A 27,847-nucleotide genomic window follows, 5' to 3' on the forward strand; every position below is an offset into this window, starting at 1 on the left:
AACCGCCCATGTTCATGATATATCAGTGTAATGAAAACTCCCACCCAGGAGCAAACTATATTATTCAGAAGATCTGAAATAGCACTTACAGTGGAAAGCATTAACATACGACTTAGCTCAGGTTAGTAATTAGCCGTAGATGGGTAGGAGTAACTAAGTGCCACTGTATCAATATTGAAAGGAGATATGGTGTGGGCGTGTTATGCATTAATACATTTTAACTGGTTCATTGTAAACCTGTATGGATATAATGCCTTGAACTGTGCCTAATGGCCTACAGGGCACCTTGAAGAAAACCCAGCAGAGCAAGGAATATTTAAGCATTTGTTGATACAGCAAAATTGTATTAAGTGCAAGAAATGAAGGACGGAGAACAGCCATTAATTATAACCTAAATATTCCATTTGCCAAATCCTACAAAGTGCGGGTGGTAATGAATGATAAATTATTATTAAATTATTAAATTTTATATAGCAATTATATATATATAGTTTTGGATATTGTACAACAGAACTTCAAAGTATAATTTCAGTAAAGCCTCTTACTAATGCTAGGAAACACAAAAGCATATTGGAACTCAACATATAATGAACACAAGAGAAGCCTATTGAAGGAGGCGTTTCACATCAGAATAAGGAGAAGTCTTGTACAGTTTAAGGTGTATCACGTCAGGATAAGGAGAAGTCTTGTAAAGTTTAAGGTGTTTCACATCAGGATAAGGAGAACTCTTGCACAGTTTAAGTTGTTTCACTGGAAAATATGATCAAGCCATTTGAAAATCTTAGCATAGATGCTAAATGTGGAGGAAATCATTGACTTGCTAGTGTGCGTGTGTGCGTGCGTGCGTGTGTGCGTGCACCACAAGATATGCACTGGTAGGCCTAGAACCAGCAGTTGGTGTAGTTTATTTCCTGAATGGTGGCTCTCAAAACAAGCCAGACAAGTGTGTCCAAACAAAGGCAACCTGGGAGTCATTATTATTGCATGATAATAACCCACACAAAGAATAGAGAGCCAAATTACTAATATCCCCATGTTGACCAGGAATCTATGTCACAAGATCATTCGTAATCTAACCATTTTAGATGATAAAGCTTAAATTACAGTTGTTGTTCAAATCAGTGGCACTGTTTGAAACAATAACAGCTTTTAGAGCAAAACAAGAGGGAAGATGTTCTGAGCCATTTATAATAAATTACCAGTGGGATTCACAGCCGAGTAAGAAAGTGATAAACATGATAAAGTGTTGAATGCAGAAATAAACACTTGCAATAAGTTAATTTAAACCATTTGGATAAATGAGCAAAGAGCCTTCGGTGAGATAAACATCCATTTGCCAGAATGGTAAGCAGTCTCATGTGACACAGTTGCTTCCATTACGCACATATGATGTGAAGTAGGAAAATATATTTGTCCTCTCAATAGTTTGAACAATTTCTTTCCAGTCTTTGCACTAGCAGGCTTTGCAGTGAGAGCATTTGGCCAAACGAGGAATTTCTGCTTATTTTAACAGAAACATTTGAATAGGTACTTACTGTAGGACGGTTCTGAAACCACAAGTCACCACACTTCTCTTCTGCCATCATCTAAAATTAAGTCACAAAAAGTGCTATATGATAAATATACTATTACTTTGGTGATGACTGTAACGTTATCTCAGATCCGTGTTTTGTATTTTCAGAGGCAGACATTTTGTACCAAAAGGGATGGTTGATATACGGTGTTGTTGCCCTAACACTGTACCAAGATCTCACTTAAGAAATCCAACAGAGTAATTATTATTTTTAGAAATGTGCATTTTTGTCTAAAAGTGCATTTGCATCTTCAAAAATATCATATTCTATGCAACAATAGTACATTTGTTAAAATTGTATGTTGCCCAGGCAGGACATTATAGAAATAATTAGGGGTGGGAATCAACAGTTTCATCACGATACAATATCGATTATTTGGACAATGATACGATATTTGCCGATATCACAAAGTCTGCCATGATACGATTCGATTCAGGTGCCTGCGTTTGATATGAGACGATATTATATGCCCATTTAACACAATCAGTTACATCAACTCAAAAAAGGCAACGGCAATATCATGACATTTTTATTTTTGAGCTCTTCCAGACATTTAAATGAAAAACAAAACAATCCATTGTTTTTAATACAAATAGACCTGTTCACTGTAAAGTGCCACGTTTTGATATATTAAGCTTTAAACTTTAAGTAAACATTTTTGGAACTCACAACACGCAACCTAAAGCCCCTCTTTCCAAACGCACAAACACAGAAAGGGAGAATGCCCCTCCCCCCTTCCCCAGTCCCCACTAATGGACCTTTGCTGTTCTCTCTATGGCTCTGATCAGCTTAGCTTAGTTAGCTTACGCTAACGTAACGTTAATTCCGGTCTTTAACGTGACGTGGGCATAAAGGAATGGCGAGGATGCAAAGCATGTTAGATACATTTGACTGTTGTTGGGGCCGGGCGGATATGCTCGCCAGGGGATTTTCAAAATAAGAGTATCGCAATATGAATCGATCTTTTCACGTTTCATCGATCCTATTGGATCATTGATAATGGATCGATATATCGATCTGGATCGATGTATCGTCCCACCCCTAGAAATAATGCTACTCAGAGAATTCAAGTCAGGACCATCTGAAAGATTTGAAGCCTATCCACATTTTGTTATGAGTCATAAATAAAACACTGTATTTCAAACCTACTAAGATTATGTAACCTGAAGCTATACTGAAAGCAAACATTATTCATTAAACACTGGGCAAAATTCCATTTCATGCATACAGTGAAACAGTGCACATAAATTCTTAAGTGCTACAGAAATTGCATATTATCATATGATGCAATCATATTGTTAGTAAATATGACTGTTGTGTATCACTTACACATAATAAAATACATGAATTGTATTACAAATGAACAACACAACAGTAATATTTACTAATAACCGAGCAGGAACTGGTATTTTAAATGAGGGCGAGTGTCACAATACAAGATGAGCCAACGGATAAATCACTGCAATTCAGGAGCAAGATGTTTTGTTGTGACAGTATCAAGCACCGTGTGTGTGTGTGTGTGTGTGTGTGTGTGTGTGTGTGTGCACACGTATGTACCATCAATGTTCTGTTTATCATTAGATATCGTCTCTCCAGTATTTCCAAACCCTTTGTTGTCAAGACACTGTAAAATGAGTCCAATAATAGTTTGACATATAATAACATCCACATAAATCACATCCAAGGGTGATATGGGGCCTTTAATACAATGTACCAATTAGGGCTTCCCCCATATAGTCGACCAAGCGTTTTCGTTGGCTGTTTGATAGCAGGGAACATAAAAAAGAACGTCACCATGTATGAAATGGTAGAGGAATTTTTATTTGAAGCGACAGTCAAGTCAGTCATTCAGGGACAGACACTGGCGTTTAAAAGGCTTCTGGTAACGTTAGTAATTGGGAAGGAAATCCAGTGTGGGATCATCTCGAGAGGGTAAAGGACGACCCCAAGACAGTACACAAACTCTGCCAGAGATCTGCAGGCAAAATCATACGTCGTGACTTGACTTATCATCAAAACATGTAAGTACTAACGTTATACATATATTGGCATATGTTCATCCAAGTGACTAGAGAAGCTAAATCACCTCACTTACTGCACGTTTAACTATAATATATATAATTTTTTCAGTCATACCAGTTCATATTATATATCAAGAAAAATAAATGCCATTTTGGTGACAGACTTCAGACAAACATTTCTGAAAACATTTTACGTATTGACATGTATTTGTTGTATGTATGCGTGTCCCCCAATATATATATATATATGCCCAGACCAGGGTTTCCGTTGTCCGGTAATTACCGTTTTTTTTACCGGGAAAATCTGTTGAAGTCCGACATATTTAAATATCTCCGGTCATAATGTCCTGTGAAAATAATTCCCTCTAAGCACAACGGTCTTCATTAGATAAACCAATGGATACAAACATTGTGTATGACAAAATAAATATGGGCTATTTTAAATCGTGTGAATAGTTGTTGTGAGTACTCGCACTATGTTTCAATATAATCCGTTTTACCATTCATTCATTATAAACACAGACGTAAGGTGTCCACCGCGCTCAGAACGTCAAATTCTATCAACACTTTTTTTTAAGCTCCGGCCAAAATGCGTGGTGACGTGTTGACCAATTTCGGAGGGGGATCCCAATGATATATCAATAAAAACGTACCGTCAGCAAGGGATATGTTCACGCGCACAGCAAGTATCACCAGTTCCTGGCATTTTTAACATGTGGAGAAAGGTAAGAGAGATTCCGCTATCGTGTTTCTTATATGAATTATTCAACCTACGTTAATAAAACATACCTGGTGATAAACTACAGTTTGCTGTGAACATTATATGTGTAGTGTTCTGATACGAGTATTGGTGAAGCGATGTCGAGATTAATTTGGGGTGTGACGCTGCTGCAGCGCGACCTGTGGTTTGCTGATCAGAATGGTGGGCAGGAGCTGCAGCTGGATTAGCGTATCGCTGAGTTGGGAGGCGGAGATAGTCATTGGATTCGGCAAATCACGCAACATTTAGATTTCAGTGAACCCCACACGATAATGTTGCCGTCTCGCTCTCTCTCTAGTCAGTAGTGCCACATTTCTCAGTTATTCGCTTGATATAATTAATACAAATGTCCAATATAACAGAATTCGTTAGCTCATAAAAATGTGATTATAACAGACTGCTGTTTAATGTCAGGCTGACTGCCCACAGAAGGAAATTCGCCTATTTGATTTCAAGTCAGCAGCAGCACGTGAGTCTATCGACGGGAATTATTTTATTTGGAATATAATGTATACGCAAAAGTAGCCTAGTTTTAAGTTAAAATATTATAAATCTACATGCCTTGGTGATGTCATTCTTTATATAGCCTGCCTATCAATTGTTTTTAAGCTCAATAAACTCTGACCGGAATTTCTCCCATTTGTCCGGGAGATTGAAATCTTGGAGGACACGGAGACCGGCACCAATATTTTCTAACGGAAACCCTGGCCCAGACAATGAAAATAACCTCTCACATGGTACTGTGTGAGAGGGGGAGACAAAACTTCAGTTGTACTGTACTAAAGTATATTAGTCGGTAAATGGTTGGCAAGAGATTAATATTGGACTCAATTCAGTTGGCTTGGAGTTGTGACACTGTTTTGATTCCACATAGAAGGGGTTGTTTTTGTGAGCCTTTATTTTTCCTTTTAAATAATTGCTTTGACAGCCCCAATATATATATATATATATATATATATATATATATATATATATATACCGTAATTCCTCTAATAGTAACCAGGTCTCAAATACAAGCCGGGTCTCTATTAATGGCCGGGTGCGCTCTTGAGCTAAGCAATTATAAGCCGGCCTTACTAATATACTGAGCTGCATACTGAGCTAGTTACTTGATTTCACTTTGAAAACGTTGAAATGACCAGTGACCACCTGTAATTGCACTATTTCATACAGTACTTGGTTTCAATAAATGAACCCAGTACATTTTACTGGGTTCAAACTGACACAAAATGTTGATTTATTCATTATGATCCGTTTGAAAATTTTAAATATAGGCCTCCCTCTTATACAGGCCTCCTCCTAATACAAGCCTGGTACCCGCTACAGTTGAAACAAATACAAGCCGGGGTTACTATTAGAGGAATTACGGTATATATGTCGACCAGGTAAATGATGAAATTGCTTCTCTCAAGAGATCTTAATGTTTGTCATCTTCTTTGTCCCTGTGGGTCATGCAATCTGGAGTCTCAAAAGAACAACCCTGCACCAAACGCTGATGCTAAATGTTTTAAGTATGTGGTGAACATCCTCAACAATGGCCCCCAAAAGCTATTCTTATTCCAATCAGGCGTTGCCCTTGGGAGGATAAAACAAGCAGGCTCTCAATAAAAGGACGTTTACTTTTGAGGTATTTTCACTGTGCAGTCTTTGTTTACTGCAATTATGAAGGTGAAGAAATCTCTTCTTTTTTTTGTCATTTAATCCTTTCCTTTTGAACATAGTAATTCCCTGTAGGCAAGGTCAGGGACATGGGAATACAGCACGTCCACACACATCTCTGTGTGTGTGTGTGTGTGTGTGTGTGTGTGTGTGTGTGTGTGTGTGTGTGTGTGTGTGTGTGTGTGTGTGTGTGTGTGTGTGTGTGTGTGTGTGTGTGTGTGTGTGTGTGTGTGTGTGTGTGTGTGTGTGTGTGTGTGTGTGTGTGTGTGTGTGTGTGTGTGTGTGTGTGTGTGTGTGTGTGTGTGTGTGTGTGTGTGTGTGTGTGTGTGTGTGTGTGTGTGTGTGTGTGTGTGTGTGGCATGCATAGATGTAGCTTGCTTCCCAGTGATGTCTCTTCACGGTAACACAATCAATTCATTGAGTCCGTCTCACCTTCAAGCACAATGTAATTTATCTTAACACCCACATCCTAAAAACACACTGCTCGTGGCTTTTATGTCATTTTTCAAACCTGCACATTATGTGTTCGAAATATAGAAGTATGGCTTTAAAGGGGAACATCTGACTCTGAAATATTCACATCTTAGTAGGATTACCTAGAACAGCCTAAATATTCACATCTTACTAGTATTACCTAGAACAGCCTAAATATTCACATCTTACTAGGATTACCTAGAACAGCCTAAATATTCACATCTCCCCCTAGAACAGCCAGGTCCCAATTGTGAGGAAATGTTTGTGGGCCAAACGACCGACAGATCGCAGAAAAAAAATATTACCAGCTGCTAAAGTTAAAGTAAACCAGAACAAAAAACATGCTCTAAAACCAAACCAGCCAGTCTTTCAGACACCAATCAGGGAACCAATGAGCCGAGCCAAAACAAACTTGAAATATATTCCACCTCGCATCAAGAGACCCGAGGTGACATTTGTACTGAGCACTAGAGCAACAAGGGATCCGCCAACCTCTGGAAAAGAGTGAATTACTCCACAAATGAATATAAAGCTACTTTCACTTTTTCCCTCCCAATCGATGGAGAACTCTGCCATCTCTCTTTATATAACCTTTTGTCAGGGGTGCTTTATGTCTCACTCCATGCACGGCCTGCCAACTGTGTAGCAATCATTGACCTTCAGACTCACTTTAAGTCAGGCTGATAGTACCCACCTCATGGGGAGGAGGAAAACAATGTCTAGATGCAGACCCGGCAATACTGGGTTTTACAGAAAATATATATATATCGGTGGCTGAGAGGGATGGCACCCACATTGCTGTCGAGTACATCATCGCAGGTAACGTTGCCACAGAGCGCAGTCACTTTTCACAAAACAAGACCAATAGTCTAATGACGGCGTAGGCAGCAATCGCCGTGAGGAAGCAGCTAACATTAAATAAACTCGCTAGCTGCCGCGTTCCTCTGAAATCCAAAATAGAAATAGGAAAAACGTTAGTGCAATATTTCAGTTACAGATTTTAGTTACAGTAGCTGTCGTGAATTAATCTGCATGCCATGCTAATTATTGTATTGGTTTGTGAAATCTTTTATACAAGACAACACGTGTAGCCTAAATATTGAGTGGCAAACATTCACCGACAGGCAATGCTAATTGTGATTAGCGCATGGCTAAATTATATCTACTTCTATTGTCAAAGGGGACATGGCAAAGCTCCCGTGTGTTGCTGGTGAATGTAGCTTAGTTTCTGGCAGACAAAACGATTGTCTGACACATTTTTATCCCATTTATTTCCATGAATGGAATGGATTCTTGTCATGGCCTGATAGGCAGCTCTAAATTGCTGTCTGGCTGGCGGGGCTAGTCATTTTCACATGTGATGTCAGTGACATCATCCGCTCTAATTGGTCAACATTTCAAGATGTGATGTCAGTGAAAACATCAGCTGTGATTGGTCTACTTTTGTGGGGACATGCATGCACACCCCACTTGAAGCCCTTCGGGCCTCCGCCATAAATATACCCAATTTATGTCGTCAGAATCTTCTCTCTTGTGTCTTTTCATGATTGCAAAGGATGATCGTGTCATTTGGCAACAGAGGCGCAGACAAGCAAGCCCCTACAGACGAGCCTCTACAGAATAGGCTGCAAAAACTATTAAACCGTTACATTTAGCTGAAAGTCAAAGTCACATTTGATAAAGTGACAGTCAAGAATTTGGTTGACAGTAGTTAGCAGTTAAGGAAAGGCACGGGTAATAGAACTCTTGACTTGATAGAGTACTAGTATTATCACCAGCTATTCGGATAATAGCGTACTAGTATCATCACCAGCTATTCGGGTAATATATGGGTAATAGCGTACTAGTATTATAACCAGCTATTCTGGTATATATGGGTATTTGAGTACTAGTATTATCACCAGCTATTCAGGTAATAGACTACTAGTATTATCACCAGCTATTAAGGTAATATATGGGTAATGGACTACTAGTATTATCACCAGCTATTGATGTAATATATGGGTAATAGACTACTAGTATTATCACCAGCTATTGAGGTAATATATGGGTAATAGACTACTAGTATTATCACCAGCTATTGAGGTGTGTTTACTGTTTAATATCCATATACGAAAGGTTACTTAAAATACAAAGACACTGTACTACAAAAGTACAATGGTAGTAGTATTAAAAATGCCACCCCTAAACTACTCACTAAATATCCTGACGTCAGAGAGCTGTGCAAATATTGTGAAATACTTGCTTTTTATATATTCATTATTGACATGGACTGCACTTTTTTTACTAAGATTTAATGAAACTTTATTGTAAATCTTTTTTTTTATATATATATTAAAAAAAGATAAAAACATTTTATTTTACATGGACTTGCACACATTCATTAGTTTGCCAGTTATTGAGAGTAAATTAGTTTGAATATGGCCACCAGTGATGTCATCAGGGAAATTGAACACCCCCCCCCACCCCCGAAATTATTAAATGTATATTTTACCAAACATACTGCCTCTCTTGTTCAAAGTCCCTAGAAAGAAGTAATTTTAAGAATTTTAAGAAGAAACATTTGTCAAATTATTGACTCATTGCATAATTTCTTCAAGTGATCAAATCTTGCCATCAAATGTTTGATAATGTAAAATTCGTTAAATTAAACGTTATAAAATAAATAAATAAAAAAACGATATCGATTATTAAAATATATCGCAATATTTACCGTTATCGTTATATCGCCCAGCCCTAGACTAAACCTCTGACCTGGCTCTGTGACTAAACCTCTGACTAAACCTTTGACCTGGCTCTGTGACTAAACCTCTGACCTGGCTCTGTGATTAACTAACCGGCTGCTCATCGTCTGTTTCTATATAAGACTCACTCCGTCTCCAAACTGTTTCCTTCCCCATCATCACCCCCTCCTCTTTTCTCATGTCTTTCAGTCTCTCCTTAATGTTAGATCCCAGCCTAGATAAAACAAACAGCAGTGGACTTGGTGAAATGTCAGTGGATATTCCATTATGACACACAGGAAACAGAGAAACGGATTGTGCAGGGTAGGAAACACATTATCAATGCATTATCCATACACCAGTGACGCAACGCTAAGAGCTGATGCGGGACCATTCACAGTCTCACTCAATAATGCAACGGCCCGGTTTATATCCAAGAGATCTCGTCACCACTCGTCTAAACAAATTAAAGTTTTGGAATGCTGGAGGATATTGAAAAGGCAATGGATATGCTCAACCTTTTGAGAACCACGGCAAAATACTAGAAGCTGCAGCACACAGCCAGTTATTGATTGCCTGTAAAGGTCACATAAATCCTTATATGAATATGAAATTGGGGCAGGGAAAATGCTTGAATCTGGGAGGAAATATGCAATTATAAATTTGATGTCATTTTAGTAAAGTTTATATTTTAAAAAGCAAATGTTTCTCTTGAATTTTCTTTACAAAGCAGGTGTCATTGTATGCCTGGGCTCAACCCCAAGGCAGTTATGGTTTGGCCTAACTCCATTGTTACCATAAATCACATAAAACATGAAATAAGAAAAATATATTTCCAATGTGCCTCCACATGGCTTTAAATTAACACACCTCTCCTTTCACACACACCCACTCCTTCAGTTCTACTCGCATATGGTCATATATAACATAACACAAACACTCGTCATTGACATAAGGCTCCGACATATTTCCTGCAACCTGTTAATGGGTGTGATAAGAGACTGAACTAAATACGACTACACCTGCATAGTAGTAGCATTAACTGGTAAGTGGTAACTCAAAACAAGTACATAGGGCTGCACGATTAATCGTTTTTTAATCGAAATCGCGATTTGGAATGATGCAATTATCAAATCGCCAAGCCTGCAATTAAATTTTTTTTTTTTTTTTAACCAGGAAGTCCCATTGAGATACAAGATCTCCTTTGCAAGGTAGACCTGGCCAAGATGACAGCAATAACATTTGCAATACATCACACAGCAATAAAATGTGCGATACATCACACAAGAACATAATAAATGTGCATGTATACAATACATCACATGTAAACACAAAGCAGAATAGTCTACATGATAGTAAAAGTGTATAATACAGGGTAATACAGTAATTTTGCAGTTGGGACCCGACTACAGAAAGCAGCAACATTCTTCTTGTAATTTTTTTTTTAAATACGTTATAATCGCATCGCAATATCTGTCAGAATAATCGCAATTAGATTATTTCCCAAAATCGTGCAGCCCTACATGGAAGGGTTGTTATTTTACCTACAGGACCGCCTCAGTGTGGACGGACCGCTCAGGGCAGAGGGTAATGCTGGGCTTATCTATAATTTCCCCTACCGTTTCAAGTCAGCCTGAGAACTGGCATCTTACACAACAGCAATGAGCAACACATTTATATGGAGATCAGACTGTAGTTAAAAATAGCTTCTCTTGGCTGCTGTGGAAGAGGTCTGGAACATTGGCAGGCACCCTTTAAAGGGAAATTGTAAAAAATCAGCAGTCTTACCACTTATCTAAGTCCATCTACAAGGGGAGAAACTGAATTTACATTGAGGATTGTGATGCTAATAGGAACGAGAGTGGTTATTTCAATGTAGGTATTGGACTACAGATGATGGTTTTGTTTGTGTCAGAGTCCTGCAAGATGAGTGGGCGCCCCTCTACAAAAGCAGGAATCAAATAAATGTATTAATAAATAAAAGAGGCTTTTATTTGGAGTTTGATTGTATGATTTCCTACAGTGTATCTTATCTGGCACCCGTCTCTGTATGCGCTTAGTTCATGCTCAGCTTTACTGGCCAGCGTTTATGCACAGCCATGTTCTGTGTCCCACCGCCCTCAACTTTTCAATGATGGACAACTGACAGGTTACAGGTTTCCGTGGAGCAGTAACGTGTTATCTCCACCAGGTGGAACACCTTTTTGTTTTGTGTGCGCGTGCTGAGCATAACTCCCCAAGGAAAAGGCTGTGGTGGATGAAACAGAGTCCTGGAATATTACCCCAATTGGCTAGATGGGGGGTGCTATAATTAAAGGTCAAAATGTGGAACTTTGAAAGGGCATAACTCCAACGCCGTAAGTCTGATTTACACGAAACTCGGTACATTCATCCATCTGTCTTTACTGTCCAATATATATATCTACATTATTATTATTATTTATTTTATTTTTTTACAAGTCTGATGCTACCAAATTTTCTGTGGATCAATATTGGAATAAGCTTATCAGACGCGCTTGTGTTTTGAAGATATGTGGCTCAGCACATAAATAGAAATAGCCGTTAATCATAAAACGTGTGGGCTATGTCCACATAAGTACCTGGCATAAATCCTGGAAGTTTAGGGGGGACATTTACAAATGAAAGAAAAAGGGGCGTGGCATAACACAAATCAGACTACCGGTATACATTTGAAAAAGAATTGTCGTAAAGACTTATGTCAATGAACTCTTGCATTGGTCTGTGTTAACCACACCCCCATGCTTAACCTCTTAAGCCCTAGCCATAGCCATATGTTCAGAAAATGTGCCTAAAAGTACATACCCAAGTAAATGGAAGATTGCTCCACTTCTACAAGGTCCATTTGCATGTTCTTGGTATCTAGGGACATCTATGGACCTCGGGGAATGTATTCCCTGTCAGAAATATTGTGTTACTATGCAGACTAAATTGTAATGAACCAAAAAAAGAGAATATAAATGTTTTTTTTTATCTTTGACGGTGAACACCAATGGCAAATGCAAAATGAAAGTGACTGCCTCATATATCAACAAAACAAACGGCTGGGATCTTGCCTATTCTCTTAGCTGCATACACTCCTCCCCACAGGGAGGCAGGCCGGAGCGACAGGACATAAATCTCCAGTGCAGCTCAGCGACCCTTTCCAGCTACGCATATCATCAGCACCTCAGTAAATTTCAATAAGGTCAGACCCATAGACGATAACTACCAAGGGCTGTGAAATGCCACACAGGAAGTGATGCTCATTGTGTGTGAATGTCTGTCACCCATTCACTAAGTAATCAAATTTCTTTGTAGCAAGAGGAAGTAATCTATAGCCGATTATCAAAGTTATGATGGATCAGGAGCATAAAGATGGTCGACTCCCGGCCCGTCATTCCACCATCTCTGCCTACCCTCAGCAATAGTGCATCATTATGTAAACTGTGTAGACGGTAGGTAAGCAGAAATGCAAAGTGGAATATTTAGGTTTATGAGTCGAGATGCCTGATGGAAATAAAAGTCTGGTGGTACGTGCTGCCATTCTCCCGAATCGTCTGCCAGGGAGAACAGTCTGCATGCTGGGTGGCTGTGGTCCTTGATGCCGTGGGCCTTCTGCAGGCACCACTGGTGAATGATATCCTGGGTGGCCGGGAGTCTGTTGCCAGTGATGTGCTGTGCCAGTGTGCCACCCACACTACTCTCTGTAGTGATTTGCTGCTGTGGGCAGAACAGTTCCCGTACCAGGCCGCGATGCAGCCCATCAGCAAGCTCTCAATGGTGCCCCTATAGAAGTTTGATAGGATGCTGGCGTTCATGCCAAACCTCCTTTGTCCCCTCAGGAAATGAGAGCCGTTGGCAAGCTGTCTTGACCGCTTTGAGATGTTTATTGAAAGCGATTTTAATCTAGTATGCTGCCACCTTAATGTACTTGGCACATTGTGCAAGTGAACAATTTAATCGAAGTAGAGATAGTTTGCTTCCCTCTGTTCTAAAAGAAACCAAAAAGTTTTGCCCTAACCGATTTAAGGGTCCATTTCAGAAATTCCAACTTTTCACTGCTCAAGAGGAACAAAAACTCCCAACGCAAAAAAGACGTATGCAGACTAACGGGAACACTGTGCTGCAGAATTACATCTGCTCACGTGCGCACAAAAGGCTGTTTAGGAATAAGCAAGTGAGCCAGGAAAAGAAACAGAGCCTTGTTTGGCTGCAGGGCAGATTGCATCCTGTGTCATGAGAAGAAAAATATGACTATGTGACACATTGTCATTAACCCATTCAGTGCCAATGACGAGATTAGTCATCTTAACTCGCCATGCGTTTTTTCACAACGTGTGTGTGTGTGTGTGTGTGTGTGTGCGTGTGTGTGTGTGTGTGACGTTAACGCTAAGCACGGCATAGATAATCGATTTTTCAGCCTGCTTCTCTAGTGTGCATAAGTACACTGTTATGCTATCGATAATCTAGCGTTTATTTGAAAACGATTCATAAATCAGCCAAAAAATTACAACATGTTTTGTGTATTCCACTAAAGGGCTATTATCCCGAAATGTCTCTGAAATTACTAGAACTCTCCGAAACTATACTCAAAACGGTATAAAACGGAAATGTACCAATGAAAAAACAATCAGTTTCGTACATGTTGACTGCAAGCAAGTCATTGATAAGCGAGGGGTGTTTTAGACCCATAGCCATAATGTAAGATATCCCCGACCTCCCATTGACTAAAGCGCTGGCACGGAAGGTGTTATCTGGGCATAGGGGTGTGGCTCTCAATGTGTTAAAGTTGAACCTAAAATATTTCTAGTGGTAAGATTGCTATACTATTGCTGGATCTTAAGTCATATTTGATTTGCAACGTCTGGTCTGAAAGTTGGATCTGAATTTCATTCCGATGTTACAGGCTCACACACTAGTGTTAGATGTACGATAATTGTTGCATTTGTACGATACAAGCTCAGTATGATTGAGAAAGGGTGGACCGGTTGACAGCCACAGCACCACTCATTTCCCTGATTCGGGTGCCAAAACATCCCTCAAGGCCAAGATGCTTCCACATTTAACTATCGCTGGTATTCTCTGGGCTGTGGTTGCGGGGGTGTGAGCATTCATAGCTCCGTGTGAAGTATGTAGTAAATTTGGACAGCCGTAACATTGTGACAGCTAGAGGACTGATCATAGCTAGATATTATTGCCTTGTCACCATCATCTTAATTGTAATCCATGTCCTGGTGTTTAATAACGTTAATATTATATTCATATTTTTTGGAAGACATTTGAACACTGTTTGAAGGTGCACTTGATTATGTAGGACTAATGAAGTGGTTGCTATATCGAAAGACTGAAAAAAAAAAAAAACAGTCAAGGGATTATAGTAATAAGAGGTAGGACCTGATAAGCATCTTGCTTCTTCCCATTCATTTTCAGACAAGAGAGTTTTGTTTATTATTTTATCTTACTTTATTATTTCGTTCTCAGCTAATATATATATATATATATACACACACACGTGTGTGTGGACAGTCCTTGCTAATCTTGTCCACAAGAGAGCAATGCTGTCCTTGCATATCAAGGTAAATATGGAGATTGGAGGCTCATGGTGAGCAGGCCAATCATAGAGCTTGCGGTGCTGCGTTGCCGTACTCGCAATTACATTTTTGGAGAGGTGCCTGTCGGCTCCTTGGGTCTACACAGGGACAGAAGACACCTCCAACGGTGCTCTGGGGACAGTTTGACGCAGAACCATAAATTTGGCTTTAGCTGGTATAATTACCACAGCACAGGGGCCCATATCTCATCTACCTACCAGCAAAGCCAATCAAAAAGGCAAGACTTCAACAGCAAGAGATCAGGACCAGGTCTGGGGAAAGCGGTCGGACAGCCTGTTAGTGACAGACCAGTGATTTATGGAGGCCGTAAATATACAGAAAGCCTCAGGGACATTAAATCTTTCCCTTGATACATTGTGTGTGGTGTAATTTGTTTTAATTATACATTTAGATGAGATTACAACTAGATAAATTCACCCACTCTCACTTTGGTTGTATAATAGGCCTATCCCCATTTCACGTGACAAGCAAACAGAAAACAATGGCTAAAATCAATTTGGAGCCACTGTACTAAACGTTCCTCATGTTTCTAACCTGGCCATGGACCTAGTCCATCCCTCAGGCCATGGGAGTTTAGTACCAAATAATTAGGGCTGTACCGAATAGTTTTAATAATTTATTTATCATAATTAATGTAGCCTATCTGCATCCGCCTGGCACTCGGCGCTCCATCAAGTAGGGAGTAAGAAAAAAAAATATATATATATTTCTTTTATACAACAAACATGACCATGTTCACGTCTTAAACTCATACTGATGCCTTAGTTTGTTTTAAATTACATATCATTCATTTATTTATCGTCACACAGAGCAGAATAATTTGCCAAAACAAACTGTCACACGACAGTGACGTATGCCGAAAATAGCAGACCTCACAACGCGTCGCTCCCGCAACACCGGCAGGTCCACCTGATGACTCGGAGCAGCTACACAAAATGTCAGAAGTTTGGAAACCGAAGCCAGTCCAATAGCCAGTTGCAATGTTTGCAAGGTGGACGTTCCGCATGGAGGAAAGAACAGAGCTTACGTTCAACACGACCAATCTAATACGTCACGTTATGTGACTAGAGCGAGCAAAGGAATGGGGGACTCGCGGCTGGTGCTTTGCCAAACAGCTGTATTGATTGCAATGCCTCGCTTGAATGAAGAACATTCACCTGGATAACGTCAACATTCGCTTTGTGAGGATTATTGTCTGCGTTTCAGACCAAAATGGAGCAAACGTCATTACGTAAGTCAAACACTGTGAATGTATACTAATGTTTTTTTTTTTAATCCTCTTTTTCTCCGCCTGATTTTTCTATGCTTTTCTCCCCATCCCAATTTAGTCGTTATGCCAATTCCCCCCCTCCCCTACCTGGTTGTTGTGCGCATGAAGTCTACCACATGCTTCCTCAGACACATGCGGAGACAGCCAGCGGCTCTCTTTTCACCTGGCAGCGAGGACTCTCATTGGTGAAGTGTAACACGTGGGAGGTCACACTGTCTTCACCACTTCCTGCCTTTCGCTGAGCAGGTGCCCAGATCTGACCTGTAGGCGTCACTGTCCACAACGCCAGATTCCCACCCACGACTTCCCTCCCGCTAACTCAGCCAAACGAGTTAGTATGACGATCGGCCCAAGCCGCAGGCAATGCTGACTCCAGGGGTCGAGACCGCAGCCTCTTGCATTGGTGACGAGCGCAATCTCCGCTACGCCACCCGACCGCCCCTGAATGTATACTAATGTGCAAACAGATTGAAACTTTGAATATTTCTCGTACGAAGCACATTCTCAGAGGGGCTGGTCTCGCTTCGCCAGTTTCTGAAAAAAATTCAAAAAAATGCAATCGGGACATCCCTAATACAAGACATGGCAGATACTCGTAAAGCGATGTCTGTCTTAACGAAGGAAAGACTGATCAGTTATGGCAACTTGAGAACCATCATCTTTTCATTCAGTGGGGTTTGGACTCAGATAACGGGTTCAGGTATGCAAGGCACAATAGATAATCCACTCAGGCTAAAACAGGCTCAACGAGAGACACAACTGTGCCAGCAGAGAGAAACGGGGATAAAAACAGGACTCAAGTCACTGTAGATGCCCAAGGCAAAAAGGCAGAGTGAGAGGAGGGGGGCAGAGTGAGCCGTGGAGCGAGGAGGACGCAAGAGGGAGGGAAGGAGACGGTAGAGGAGGGGAATGCGGGAGACTGGATTCAGCAGGGAGAAAGCAAAGTGTGTGCGATGGTGTCGAGAGAACACAGAGGGAGGGGAATATCAAGATGGGGAAGAATTGCAGGGCGGAAAAAAGTTGGAATTGGTGAATAGGAGCAGATTCAGGTCCTTTCATGAATGAGTTCTGACAAGGTTGCAGTGGTCAGGGATGATGAATGGTAAATAGACTGCATTTATATAGTGCATTTTAACAAGCGCTTTGCATTTTATGCCTCACATTCACCCATTCACTCACACCGATGGCGAAGGCAGCCATGCAAGGCGACAACCAGCTTGTTGGGAACAGTCAAGATGTTATGAGACTTCCTCATGAAGTCGTGAGGGGACTGAATCAAACCAAGAACCTTCAGACAACCGCTTTACTTCCCTAGACACTGCTAACTCTAACCTTCAGATGACCAGACGGTCACTCTACCTCCTGAGACACTGCTAGACCTAACCTTCAGATTACCAGACAACCGCTTTACCTCCTGAGACACTGCTGCTAACCCTAAGATTCAGATTACCAGAAGACCACTCTACCCCCTGAGACACTGCCAGCAGTGGGATGACGGGTCCATCCAGAGGTTCTCTCAATTGCAATTTGAAGGTATGTAAATGGCCAATAGCTTAGAGCAGCAGTGCTCAACAGGGGTGCCGCGGCACCCTAGGGTGCCGCAGAGAGCTGCCAGGGGTGCCTTGAGATTTATAAAAAAAAAATAAAAATTTTAATTTTTTATTATTCTTTTTAGATTACCACTTATCACTAAAGTGCTATCTGTTGCAGCTGCACTGTTTTCCATGAAAATACCATATTTGGATAAGTTTGACCATTTCTCAAAATCTGAAAATCGTTATTTAATAAAACACAGAAAAGGATCACCAAGTTACTCTGGATAAAAAAAAAAAGCTTTACAGACAACATTGAGACAAAGCTTCCTGACATCTCCATCCAAACTCTTGGAAGAACTAATTGAAATCTCATCTGATACCACCTGGAGAGCTCGTTTCAGAGTGTGGTGCTGAGTACCAAGTATCTCATGATGCAGAAGTTAAGGTGTTGATACCATTCAGCACCACATATCTGTGTGAAGCTGGCTTTTCATCCATGACAGCTCTGAAAACAAAATATAGGGCCAAGTTGAGCCTTGAGGATGACATGCGTGTTGCCTTGTCAAAGATCTCCCCACGTATATTGACCGTATTATTAGCCAGCAGCAGCAGACCTCGCATTGAGCTAGAAATGTCCACTGAGTGAACAAGTGCTTATTTTCTGTATTTATTTATATTTTTTGAGAAATGGTAACCTGGTGATCCTTTTCTGTATTTAAAAAAAAATACATGATTTTCTGTTTTTGAGAAATGGTCAAACGTATCCAAATATGCTATTTTTAATGGAGAACAGTGCAGCTGCAACAGATAGCACTTTAGTGATCCTTTTCTGTATTTAAAAAAAAATACATGATTTTCAGTTTGAGAAATGGTCACACTTATCAAAATATGCTATTTTTATGGAAAAGTGTGCAGCTGCAACAGATAGCACTTGTGATAATTTTCTGTAATTTTATTTAAAGAAATATGCTATTTGATTTACTACTACAAGCAGTGTAATGTCAACAGTACTAAGCCATTTAGACCTGAAACACCTGTTAATAATGCATTATATAGGCATATACACACAAATGTGTTTCCCGGTTTCTTAAATAAACATTATTTTGAAAGCAAGCACTTGTCATCATTGTAGCAAAAAAGACAGGACTGGAAAAGTCTTTATCGTATGTAGGGGTGCCCTTGAATATTTTATTGAACACAGGGGTGCCTTGGCAACAGAAAGGTTGAGAACTCCTGGCTTAGAGGAACATGTCAACATTATTGGAAATGCACTAAGACGCGATGAGAAGATAAGTACCAATTTCCTCTCTGTGGGTTCAGTAAAAAGGTATTCGGCTGTAAACTAGCCTCACTTAGCACAAATGAATGGAAGCGGATACGGACCTCTAGACTAGCGTAATTCCGGGTGAGGCGTTTTTGGCCAACAGCTAGGCTAGCTGGTCCGTATTCCACAGAAGAAAATAGTACCAAAATGAAAATGAACTACACAATGTATGTTGGTGCTTTGTGCCATTCAGCTCTATTGTACTTGAGTGACGGCAGACGTCTCCATGGCAGATATCAACAAAACTGATCCAAAGCAATCTGGATGGATAGACAGCGCTTCAGGTAAGGAGGGAAATATGTGGGTTTTGTTATTTTGGGTGAGCTGCCCCTTTAAGCGTGACTTAGTAGCAAAAGGGAACAGGAAAGCAGAAGGAAGAGAGAAAAGGCTCAGGAGCCTCAGCTGTGATTCTAACAGCCATCATCGTATAACACTATGCTGCCCTCTCTACAATTAACACAACTCACCAACCAATCTTTCCAATCAAGCTGCAAACATTCCCCCAGATATAATCACTACATTCTATAAGGCCATATTATGGTCTGCCTGCATGAAGGCCGATTGGGGTTAAATTATAAACACTTTTTATTGACAGCTGTTTCTCGTGATGATTGCACACACGTCACGCTGGTTTGAGGTGTGTTTTACCACAGGTACAGTCAGTAAGGATGCACCCATATAGACAATCACAATTGGCAGATTTGGGCTTTTTTATTTATATATATAAAGGTACTATGTAATATTTATATAATAATTGCTTTCTTCTTTGTCTTTCTTTTTGGTTAAATGTCTTTAGTTTTGTTTAAAGGTGCTATAGATAACATTCAGCCACTAGATGTTGCACTAGAGCACCAGCATGTCATTCATTCAAGCCAATCCAACCATGTGGGGAGATGGAGTAGGGAGGGGATACATGCCTGCAACAAGTAAACAACATTCATCTCGACGTGCCAATTTTTTTTTTAAATGATAAATTCATTAATCAATGTTTTTTTTTATGAAAAGCAATGCTTTTATTCAGCACCTTTCTAAAATACATCTGTGGATGTATAATTATTTTAATGATTACTCCACATTTAAAAAAAAAATGGAATAAGAGCTTAACACATTGGACGCCAACAACGTCATAATTCGTTATTGCCCGCCATGCGTTGAACGCCAACAACGTGATAATTTGTTGTTGGGATCAATATTTCATTTTTTCGCCATGGCATTCATAATTCATCCAGCCTCCCTGCGGGACTGCAGCTGCACCCCGTCTGATATTGCAACGCCTCAATACCACCGCCTGGTGGATGATCGGGCGAGTTAACACTCCAAGCCAAACCGGAAGTGGCGCTGGTGCATCGAGGAAATTCCTCAGGCAGTAATATCTTGTAATGTGGATCAAGAGACACAATCGAGTGCATTGGGATTGCTTTCAAAACGCAATAATCTATATGATTTCGGCATTTATTGCGTCATACAAACGGGAAATGGATCTAGCAGATCGATGTCAAATAATTGGAATATTTTTCCTCCAGTCTCATCGGCGAACGGTAAGAGGAATCTAACGTTATTTTCAGCTTGATTGTCCATTTCTTTGTTTGCAATCCATCTGATCAATGTATCAACCCATACTAAATAAAGCCGTTACTGACGATCAAGGAATTATAAACGACCCCCCCCCCCCTTTCCTTCACGCATGATGAAGCATAATGTATACCGATCATATACATTTGAATTTTTTAATATAGCGTGTATAGGAAAGAAACGCCAATCGATAATCTATCATATGCTTCAGGGCCTATAACTTGCGTTTTTGGAATTACAGCAGAAAAGCTTAAAAACATACTTATATTATCGACAGTATTAACACAACAATGTATGAATGAAAAAATATAACGTTCCCACATCCGGAACGATAGATACCCGATGTTGAATGGGCCATAGTAATGTCAATATAGCTATAATATTTCAAAAGTTATAGCCCTGCAAAGAAGGTAAACATCTCCATAGGCTTACAGCGGTGGCAGACTGGGTATAAGGATGGGCATACTCGTGGCAATCAAAGTGTTAACTGCAATATGACAAACGTTAAAGTTTACATGCACCGAGTATCACCATTTCCGTGAATGAAACAATTAGCCTAATAGAATATTCCTGTATGTGTGGCCCTGCCCACAAATAAACACGCTCCAATAGTAGGTTAGCATAGTGTGTACCATCAAACCTCCCACTGTCATCCAACGCAGTCACAGCTCCATTTTTAACATTTCACATAGGAAATAGGCAAGCTGTGCACTTCAGATGTAAAAAAGAAATACAAAAAAAAGAAAAGGCCCAAAAGTCACCCCATGACAGCAGAAGATGAAATAAAAAAAGTTTAAGTGCATAGATGGTAAGAAATAAGGCATTACCAGAGCAATAAAAACTCTCTGGCTCGCTGGATATCATTGTCTGGCATCAAACGAAAAAGCAATTCCACTGTTAAATTACAGGGAGGAGTCAGGGGGTGGTTAAAACACAGATGTTGCAGGCCAAAGGGTGAACGTGAATGAAAGATAGAAGGGAAAAGGGGAGAGACTGTTTATTCTGTCCACAAGGAGGAAACAAATGTCACAGTAGGTGCATACATAACACAAACAGGTAAGACACAATTATACAAAATACAGGATTTACAGGAACACTTAGGAGTTACTTATTTAAAGCTTAAACGGGTCTTTCCGCATAGGAGTAGTCTATACCTACGGCCAGAAGGAAGGGGGATAAAGTGCTGGTAGAGTGGGTGGTCTGGGTCATGAATGATTGTGAGTGCTTTGCGGATCAGGGATAAGGTGACACAATCCGATAAATTGTGGGTGGGAATACCAATGAGTTTGCTGGCTAAATTAGTTATTTTTAAGAGTTTCTTTTTTATTGGTGACGGTAAGCATATGGGAAAAACAGACGGCACCAAACTGAAGAACTGGTTCAATAATGCTACAATTACAGGAGGGGAAGAAGATTGGAGGGTTGGACAGACCAGTATCGTAGTTTACAGCAGGGTTTCCGTTGTCCGGTAATTACCGTTTTTTTTCCCGGGGAAATCTGTTGAAGTCAGACATATTTAAATATCTCCGGTCATAATGTCCTGTGAAAATAATTCCCTCTAAGCACAATTTGAATTGTATTAAAATAGTTACATTTGTTTCATTGTTGCTTCACCAAGCAGGTCTAATAATAACAACGATGTGTGTTCCTAACTTCCTATATCATATCACGCGCACAGCAAGTTTGCAGCGCGACCTGTGGTTTGCTGATGAGAATGGCGGAGCGGGAGCTTAATGCTGGATTAGCGAGAAGCATGCAACTGCAGAGCCGCAGAGCTCACAGTTGTGCCCGCACAGTGCAATACTCCAATTCAGCCATTGGCAATTCAGCCACTGGGTGGGTGGCGCTGCTGAGCGGTCCTCAGAGCGGACCTGAGAGCGCCGCTGGCTCTGCGGCTCTGCAGTTGCATACTATTGGGATTCGTTTATCGCTTCGTTGAACGTTTCAGTGAACCGGACCCCACGATAATGTTGCCGTCTCTCTCTGCCAAATTTCTCAGTTCTTCGCTTGATATAATTAATACAAATGTCCAATATAACGGAATTCGTTAGCTCATAAAAATGTGATTATAACAGACTGCTGTTTAATGTCGGGCCGACTGCCCACCGACAACTATTTGATTTCAAGTCAGCAGCAGCACGGAGTCTCGAGGGACTTATTTTATTTGGAATATAATGACGCAAAAGTAGCCTAGTTTTAAGTAAAAATATTATAAATCTACATGCCTTGAGGATGTCATTCTTTATATAGCCTGCCTATTAATTGTTTTTAAGCTCAATAAACTGACCAGAATTTCTCACATTTGTCCGGGAGATTGAAATCTTCCAGGACACGGAGACCGGCAACAATATTTTCTAACGGAAACCCTGGTTTACAGATGGCTGTGAGTCTCTGTTGACAGCATTTGTAAATGTCCATGGTATGCTGATAGAAGCACCTCCACCTCCTCTCATTTGATGGCGAGACTGGCGGGATGGACCAGTTCTTTCGTTTTTGAGATGGTAAGGTGGAGAAAGTCATTGTCTATAGACTGGGACATGGAGTGTTGGTAAGCAGAGAGTCATTGTTACGGAGCAGTGTGAGGATGGTTGCGTCATCTGCATATTTGAAGTAGAGGGTAGTGGTGGATGGATTGTCGTTTGTATAGAGGACATAGATAAATGGACTGAGTAAGCACCTCTGTAGTGCACCAGTGTTGAGTGAACTGTCAATCCTTACTGCTTGTGGTCTGTTGGAGAGGAAGTCATGGATCCAGTGGGTTAGTGGTGATAGAACTTAGAGGTGCTGTGGTTTCTTGATTACCCGATGATGCTGGATTGTGTTAAAAGGTGGAGTTAAAATCCATGTTTGCCAGGTGTTGTAGCAGGAGAGGCCACTGCATCATCTGCACCACTCATTTGCTTATATGCAAATTGGAGGGGATCCAGGAACAGTAAAACGAATGGAAGGATGCCGCTTTGGACCAGTCTCTCAAATAAATCATTCCATTATAACAAGAAGTTAGAGCTACAGCCCTGTAATGGTTTGGTATGGGTGTGGTTTTTCAGGAACAGGGATTACAATTCAAGTCTTCCATTATAGGCAGAGGGAGAGTGGCAAGAGGGACAGGAAGAGAAAAAGACAGATAGACAGCCACAGAGTACACGTCTGAAAAGATGTGATGGTGCCAAGGTACATCGCTTCCTCCCAGAGCACAACCAACCCTTGCCTCTGACAACAGCCTGTGCTCTACTGGCAGGGATCCCTTAGGGAGGCTGTGACACATTCCAACTTTTCATTATGAGGAACATCGCCTTTCACTCCCCTTGACAGCTTAAAAGATTCCACTGGCTTATTTAAAAGGATTAGCCAAGATTCTTTTATACAGTGATTACAAGTGCACTTGGTCTGGTGGGAAACAAATCAATTGTGATCAGGTAAAAAACAAAACAAACCCAGGGAGGTTTGAAGTAAAGTTAGTCCTGCGAGTCGAGCAGCTTCGGGAGTTAAGTTCTCGCGACATCACTGTCCGTACGGCCACACACTTGGTCGAATACACAAACGAGAAATACTGTGTGCGGAACAGGCGATTCACTTAACCCTGTGAACTAGCGTGTGCCTAGTCAAGAAGTAATGCTGAACTCAAAAGGAATACGGGGGATAAGACGTTCAGCATGCAGACCTCGCCTTTTCTTTATTGAAAGCGTCCGTCCTTACAAGTTTAGGTGGGGCTTGGCAGGAGACCAGGTTAATTGATTGAACAAAGCACATTTCTTCAGAGATTGATCACATGTTATCTAACTTTGTAGATGTGTCCTTTTCAGAGAATAATGATGCCTACTTAATGATTAATAGATTTTTGGTGGGCAATTAGTGTGAGACTGGAAAATTCTTGTTCCTTAATGGCTTGATAAATGCATTACAAATGTGTGTGGGGAAAAGACATGCTGAATTGACGGTCTAACTATGTGAATGTGTGGGTGGCTGTTTTTGAGCCGAGGAGCATAATAATAAAACAGCGCTGGGAAGAAAAGTCATGTGCTCTCCACAGGATTGTTTAAGCACTGGCAGCAGGTGCCTGTACTGCATTGACACCCAGCGGTGTGGAAAAAGTGGAAAACAGAGGAGGAGGTGGTTTCGGGGGCGAGTGCTAAACGGGGAGAGGACGACAGGGTTTAGAGAGAGAAAAGTAAACCCAGAGAAACATAACGAGGACGTCAAAACGGAGAAATAACTAGGGGTGAAATTATAGATCTATTTAGATTGATACGTGGATTTAAAGAAGGCAGTGATGTACTGTACATATATCAATTCAGATTGTTAACCCATTGAAACTGGGAAACACATTTGTGTGTACATAGAAGCTATAATATAACGCATTATTAGCAGGCGTTGTATGTCTAAAGGGGTTAAAACACAGTTCAGAGGACTTCTGTTGCTTTGTTCACACAATTCAAAAGCATACCCCTTCAGGATTATATTCAAATCTAAAACAGAGGTTAATAATAAAATAGCACTCTAAACCAAATTTTGGTTCTGTGTTCATGTGTTCAAGTGTGAATTAGCTGGACCACAATATATCTATCATACGAAGAGAGAGTGGCAAGAGGGACAGGAATCGAGAAAAAGACAGATAGACCGTACACGTCTGAAAAGATGTGATGGTGCCATGGTGGTGCAATGTAGCCACATAACGCTCAACATCAAAGTAAGTGCTCTACGGATATTGAGCGTCATTTTGTAAAATGTCTGGTGTCACCGGTGTTGTGAGTTTATAAGTCATGGGAAATTTCACATCGCTGCAGCAACCCTAGTTCCCGGTTCGATTCCGGCTCCTCCCGAGCAGCGCACACAAGTGTCTTCGAGCAAGACACTTAACCCCTAACCGCTGCTGATGAGCGGGTTGGCACCTCGCATGGTCGCCTCCGATGTCAGTGTGTGAATGTGAGTAAGTTATGAAGCGCTTTGGATAAAAGCCGTTATATAAATGCAGTCCATTTACCATTACCACTGCGAGTGCTGCCAGAGACACCGTTTCCGTCGTCTCCAATTCATATCAATGCCAACGGTTCTTAAAGCTTCTCCTGCCAAGAACCCTCAAAAGATAAATGCATTAAGCCAACGTCTCCATAATGTATTAAGGATTAAACTAGTAAATAAAAGAACAGCAGACGTAGGCTTGATATGACGACCATTTACGTACCGTGGCAACGGTCCTCACGTGTGCCAAATAACCACATTCAACACCCATTATGAATCTTGCGCTATAGTCACTCTCTCATCTCTCTTTCCTTTTCTCTATGCTTCACTGCATTGTTGTAAAGCATCAAATAAAAAGTAGCCTAAGTTAGTGAAGTAGTAATTGTACGAGGGCAGTGGACATGGACTTCCCTAAGGGGCGCGGCACCACTATGACAATCCGCCAGCACCACCATGTGTTAAAAAAAAGTTAAACGTTTGCTTTTTGCAGTGAAAGCTTGGGGCCAGCTTAGGAACGGATGCATCGATCCGTCCTCCAATGTGTGTGTGTGTGTGTGTGTGCATAATGTGTGTGTTTGTGTTCAATGTTAAACTATTGTGCATCAGAGCTGTTTGACAGACCTCCCTGCCGCATTAGAAACAGCAGCCCCAGGACGCTGGACGCCACAAAGGGGGCTTCAATCATCCTACGCCGGTGTGTGCCGGCCATTACTTGGAGGTAAGCCTGTTCCGTCACATGTCCTTGTACTGTTCGAAGCCCTAAGGGCTAACATGTGTTGCCGACAGTCAGATTGACTTTATTTAGCGAGCCAGTTGTAAGGTGTGCTTGTCTTGTAACATAGCACAGCCGCAAGCTATGGCAAAACGGATGTACCCAATATGTATGTATGGGAAGCCATACTGTATGTGTAAGTCTTTGTTTGTCCCTGTGCGCTGTGTTAGAGTTGTGGTCTTGTTTCTGTACAATGCGTGTCTGTACTGTGACTCTGCACCGTTTTCACTGAGACACATTCCTTACATGTAGTGATTCTGAAAGGAGGAATAAATACACTGTACTTGCACAGTAGGATGGAAGTGGAATGAGAAGTGAGAGAGGCAGAAAGGGAGGGAAGGATGGAGGTGTGCACTCAGCATCTATCACTCATGTATGGGGTTGAGAAAAAGAAGGTGATGTACTTGCTAAGGGGTGGGAACTAGGTTTGAATATTTGCCAATGTTTTTTTTCAAAATTGACACCAGTATGTCCTGCCAAAACCAGATGTTCCATTTTAAAGTAATTTCATCTCTAATATTAAGCACTGTTAATTAGAACACCTGTTATCATTCTTTAATATTCGTTAGGTGAAGTAGTAATGATATTTATAGCAATAAAAGCAACAATTGTAACTTGTTTTTTTAAATTATTGATCCATTTATCCATCCATCAATCCACTGTATCCATCCATCCATCCTCTATCTATCCATCCATCCCTATCTTTCAGGTAGTAAAAGCTAGTCATGGTAAACCTAAATGGTCTCCTAAATAAAAAATGTCACTTAATGCCACCTCCTTTACAGTCTGTTTGTAACCTTTATTTTAACTCGAAGGAGTCAAAGCTACTTAATGAAACCAACACTAACAATGCAGGGTTTTGCAACCTGTAGTGCCAACGTCTGCATCCAAAAGCACATGTGGTCTAATCACCTGTTTCAGATGTCTTGGGACAAATGATTTCAGATTAATTTCACAGAAGGCCTGGGCCTATGTTTGCTCTCTGGTGTGAAAATAAAATAATCAATTCCAAGACTTGAGCTCAACAGACTAAGCCGACAGTGAGAAAGCCGTTAAAACATACGAAAGACACGGCTGGAGTGAGTGGTTTGGGCCATTGACCTCTCCCACACACAGTGCTGAGGAGGGAAGGAGACGTGAAGGCGGCGAGGTACTTACGTTGCCCATATACTCAGAGAGCAGGTCCTGGAGAGCCTGGCGGACGGAGTTGCACTCGGCGACGATGCGCTCCCTGCGGTCGTCGCGCGTGCAGGATGAGTCAGCCATGAGGGCAGCACCGCTGATGATGCTCTCAAGGCGCTCCTCCAGGGAGGGGCGGAAACGCTCCTCGTTGAACGCCAGGGGGTCCACAATGATTTGTTTCTGGAAGGAGAAGAGGGACAGGAGGGGAAATTACACAGGAGGAGAGAAGAAAGCCTGCTAAAAAAAAACATCCAAGTATACCAGGCTCTCCATCTATGGCCCATGGAGAGAGGGGTCTGGGAGCAGAAGGAGAGCTGAGCTGACAGACTCTGACAGGCCGGCTGTAAAATCCTAGAAGGAAAAAGTTTGATGGCTAAACTGGCGTTATTGTCTGAGCCCCAAGGCCTACA

General features: G+C 41.1%; 1 protein-coding gene across 1 annotated transcript in view; it reads right to left on the reverse strand.

Moving 5' to 3' along the window:
• Positions 1 to 27,847, reverse strand: part of ctnna1 (catenin (cadherin-associated protein), alpha 1) — a 213,982-nt gene that overhangs the window by 135,359 nt on the left and 50,776 nt on the right. Inside the window, exon 7 of the mRNA XM_084331643.1 lies at positions 27,414 to 27,617. Within this exon, the coding sequence (XP_084187769.1) occupies positions 27,414 to 27,617 (204 nt within the window). The remainder of the gene's footprint in view (positions 1 to 27,413; positions 27,618 to 27,847) is intronic.

This window comes from Notolepis coatsorum (assembly GCF_963971535.1).
Source record: "Notolepis coatsorum genome assembly, chromosome: 16".
Taxonomy (NCBI): Eukaryota; Metazoa; Chordata; class Actinopteri; order Aulopiformes; family Paralepididae; genus Notolepis; species Notolepis coatsorum.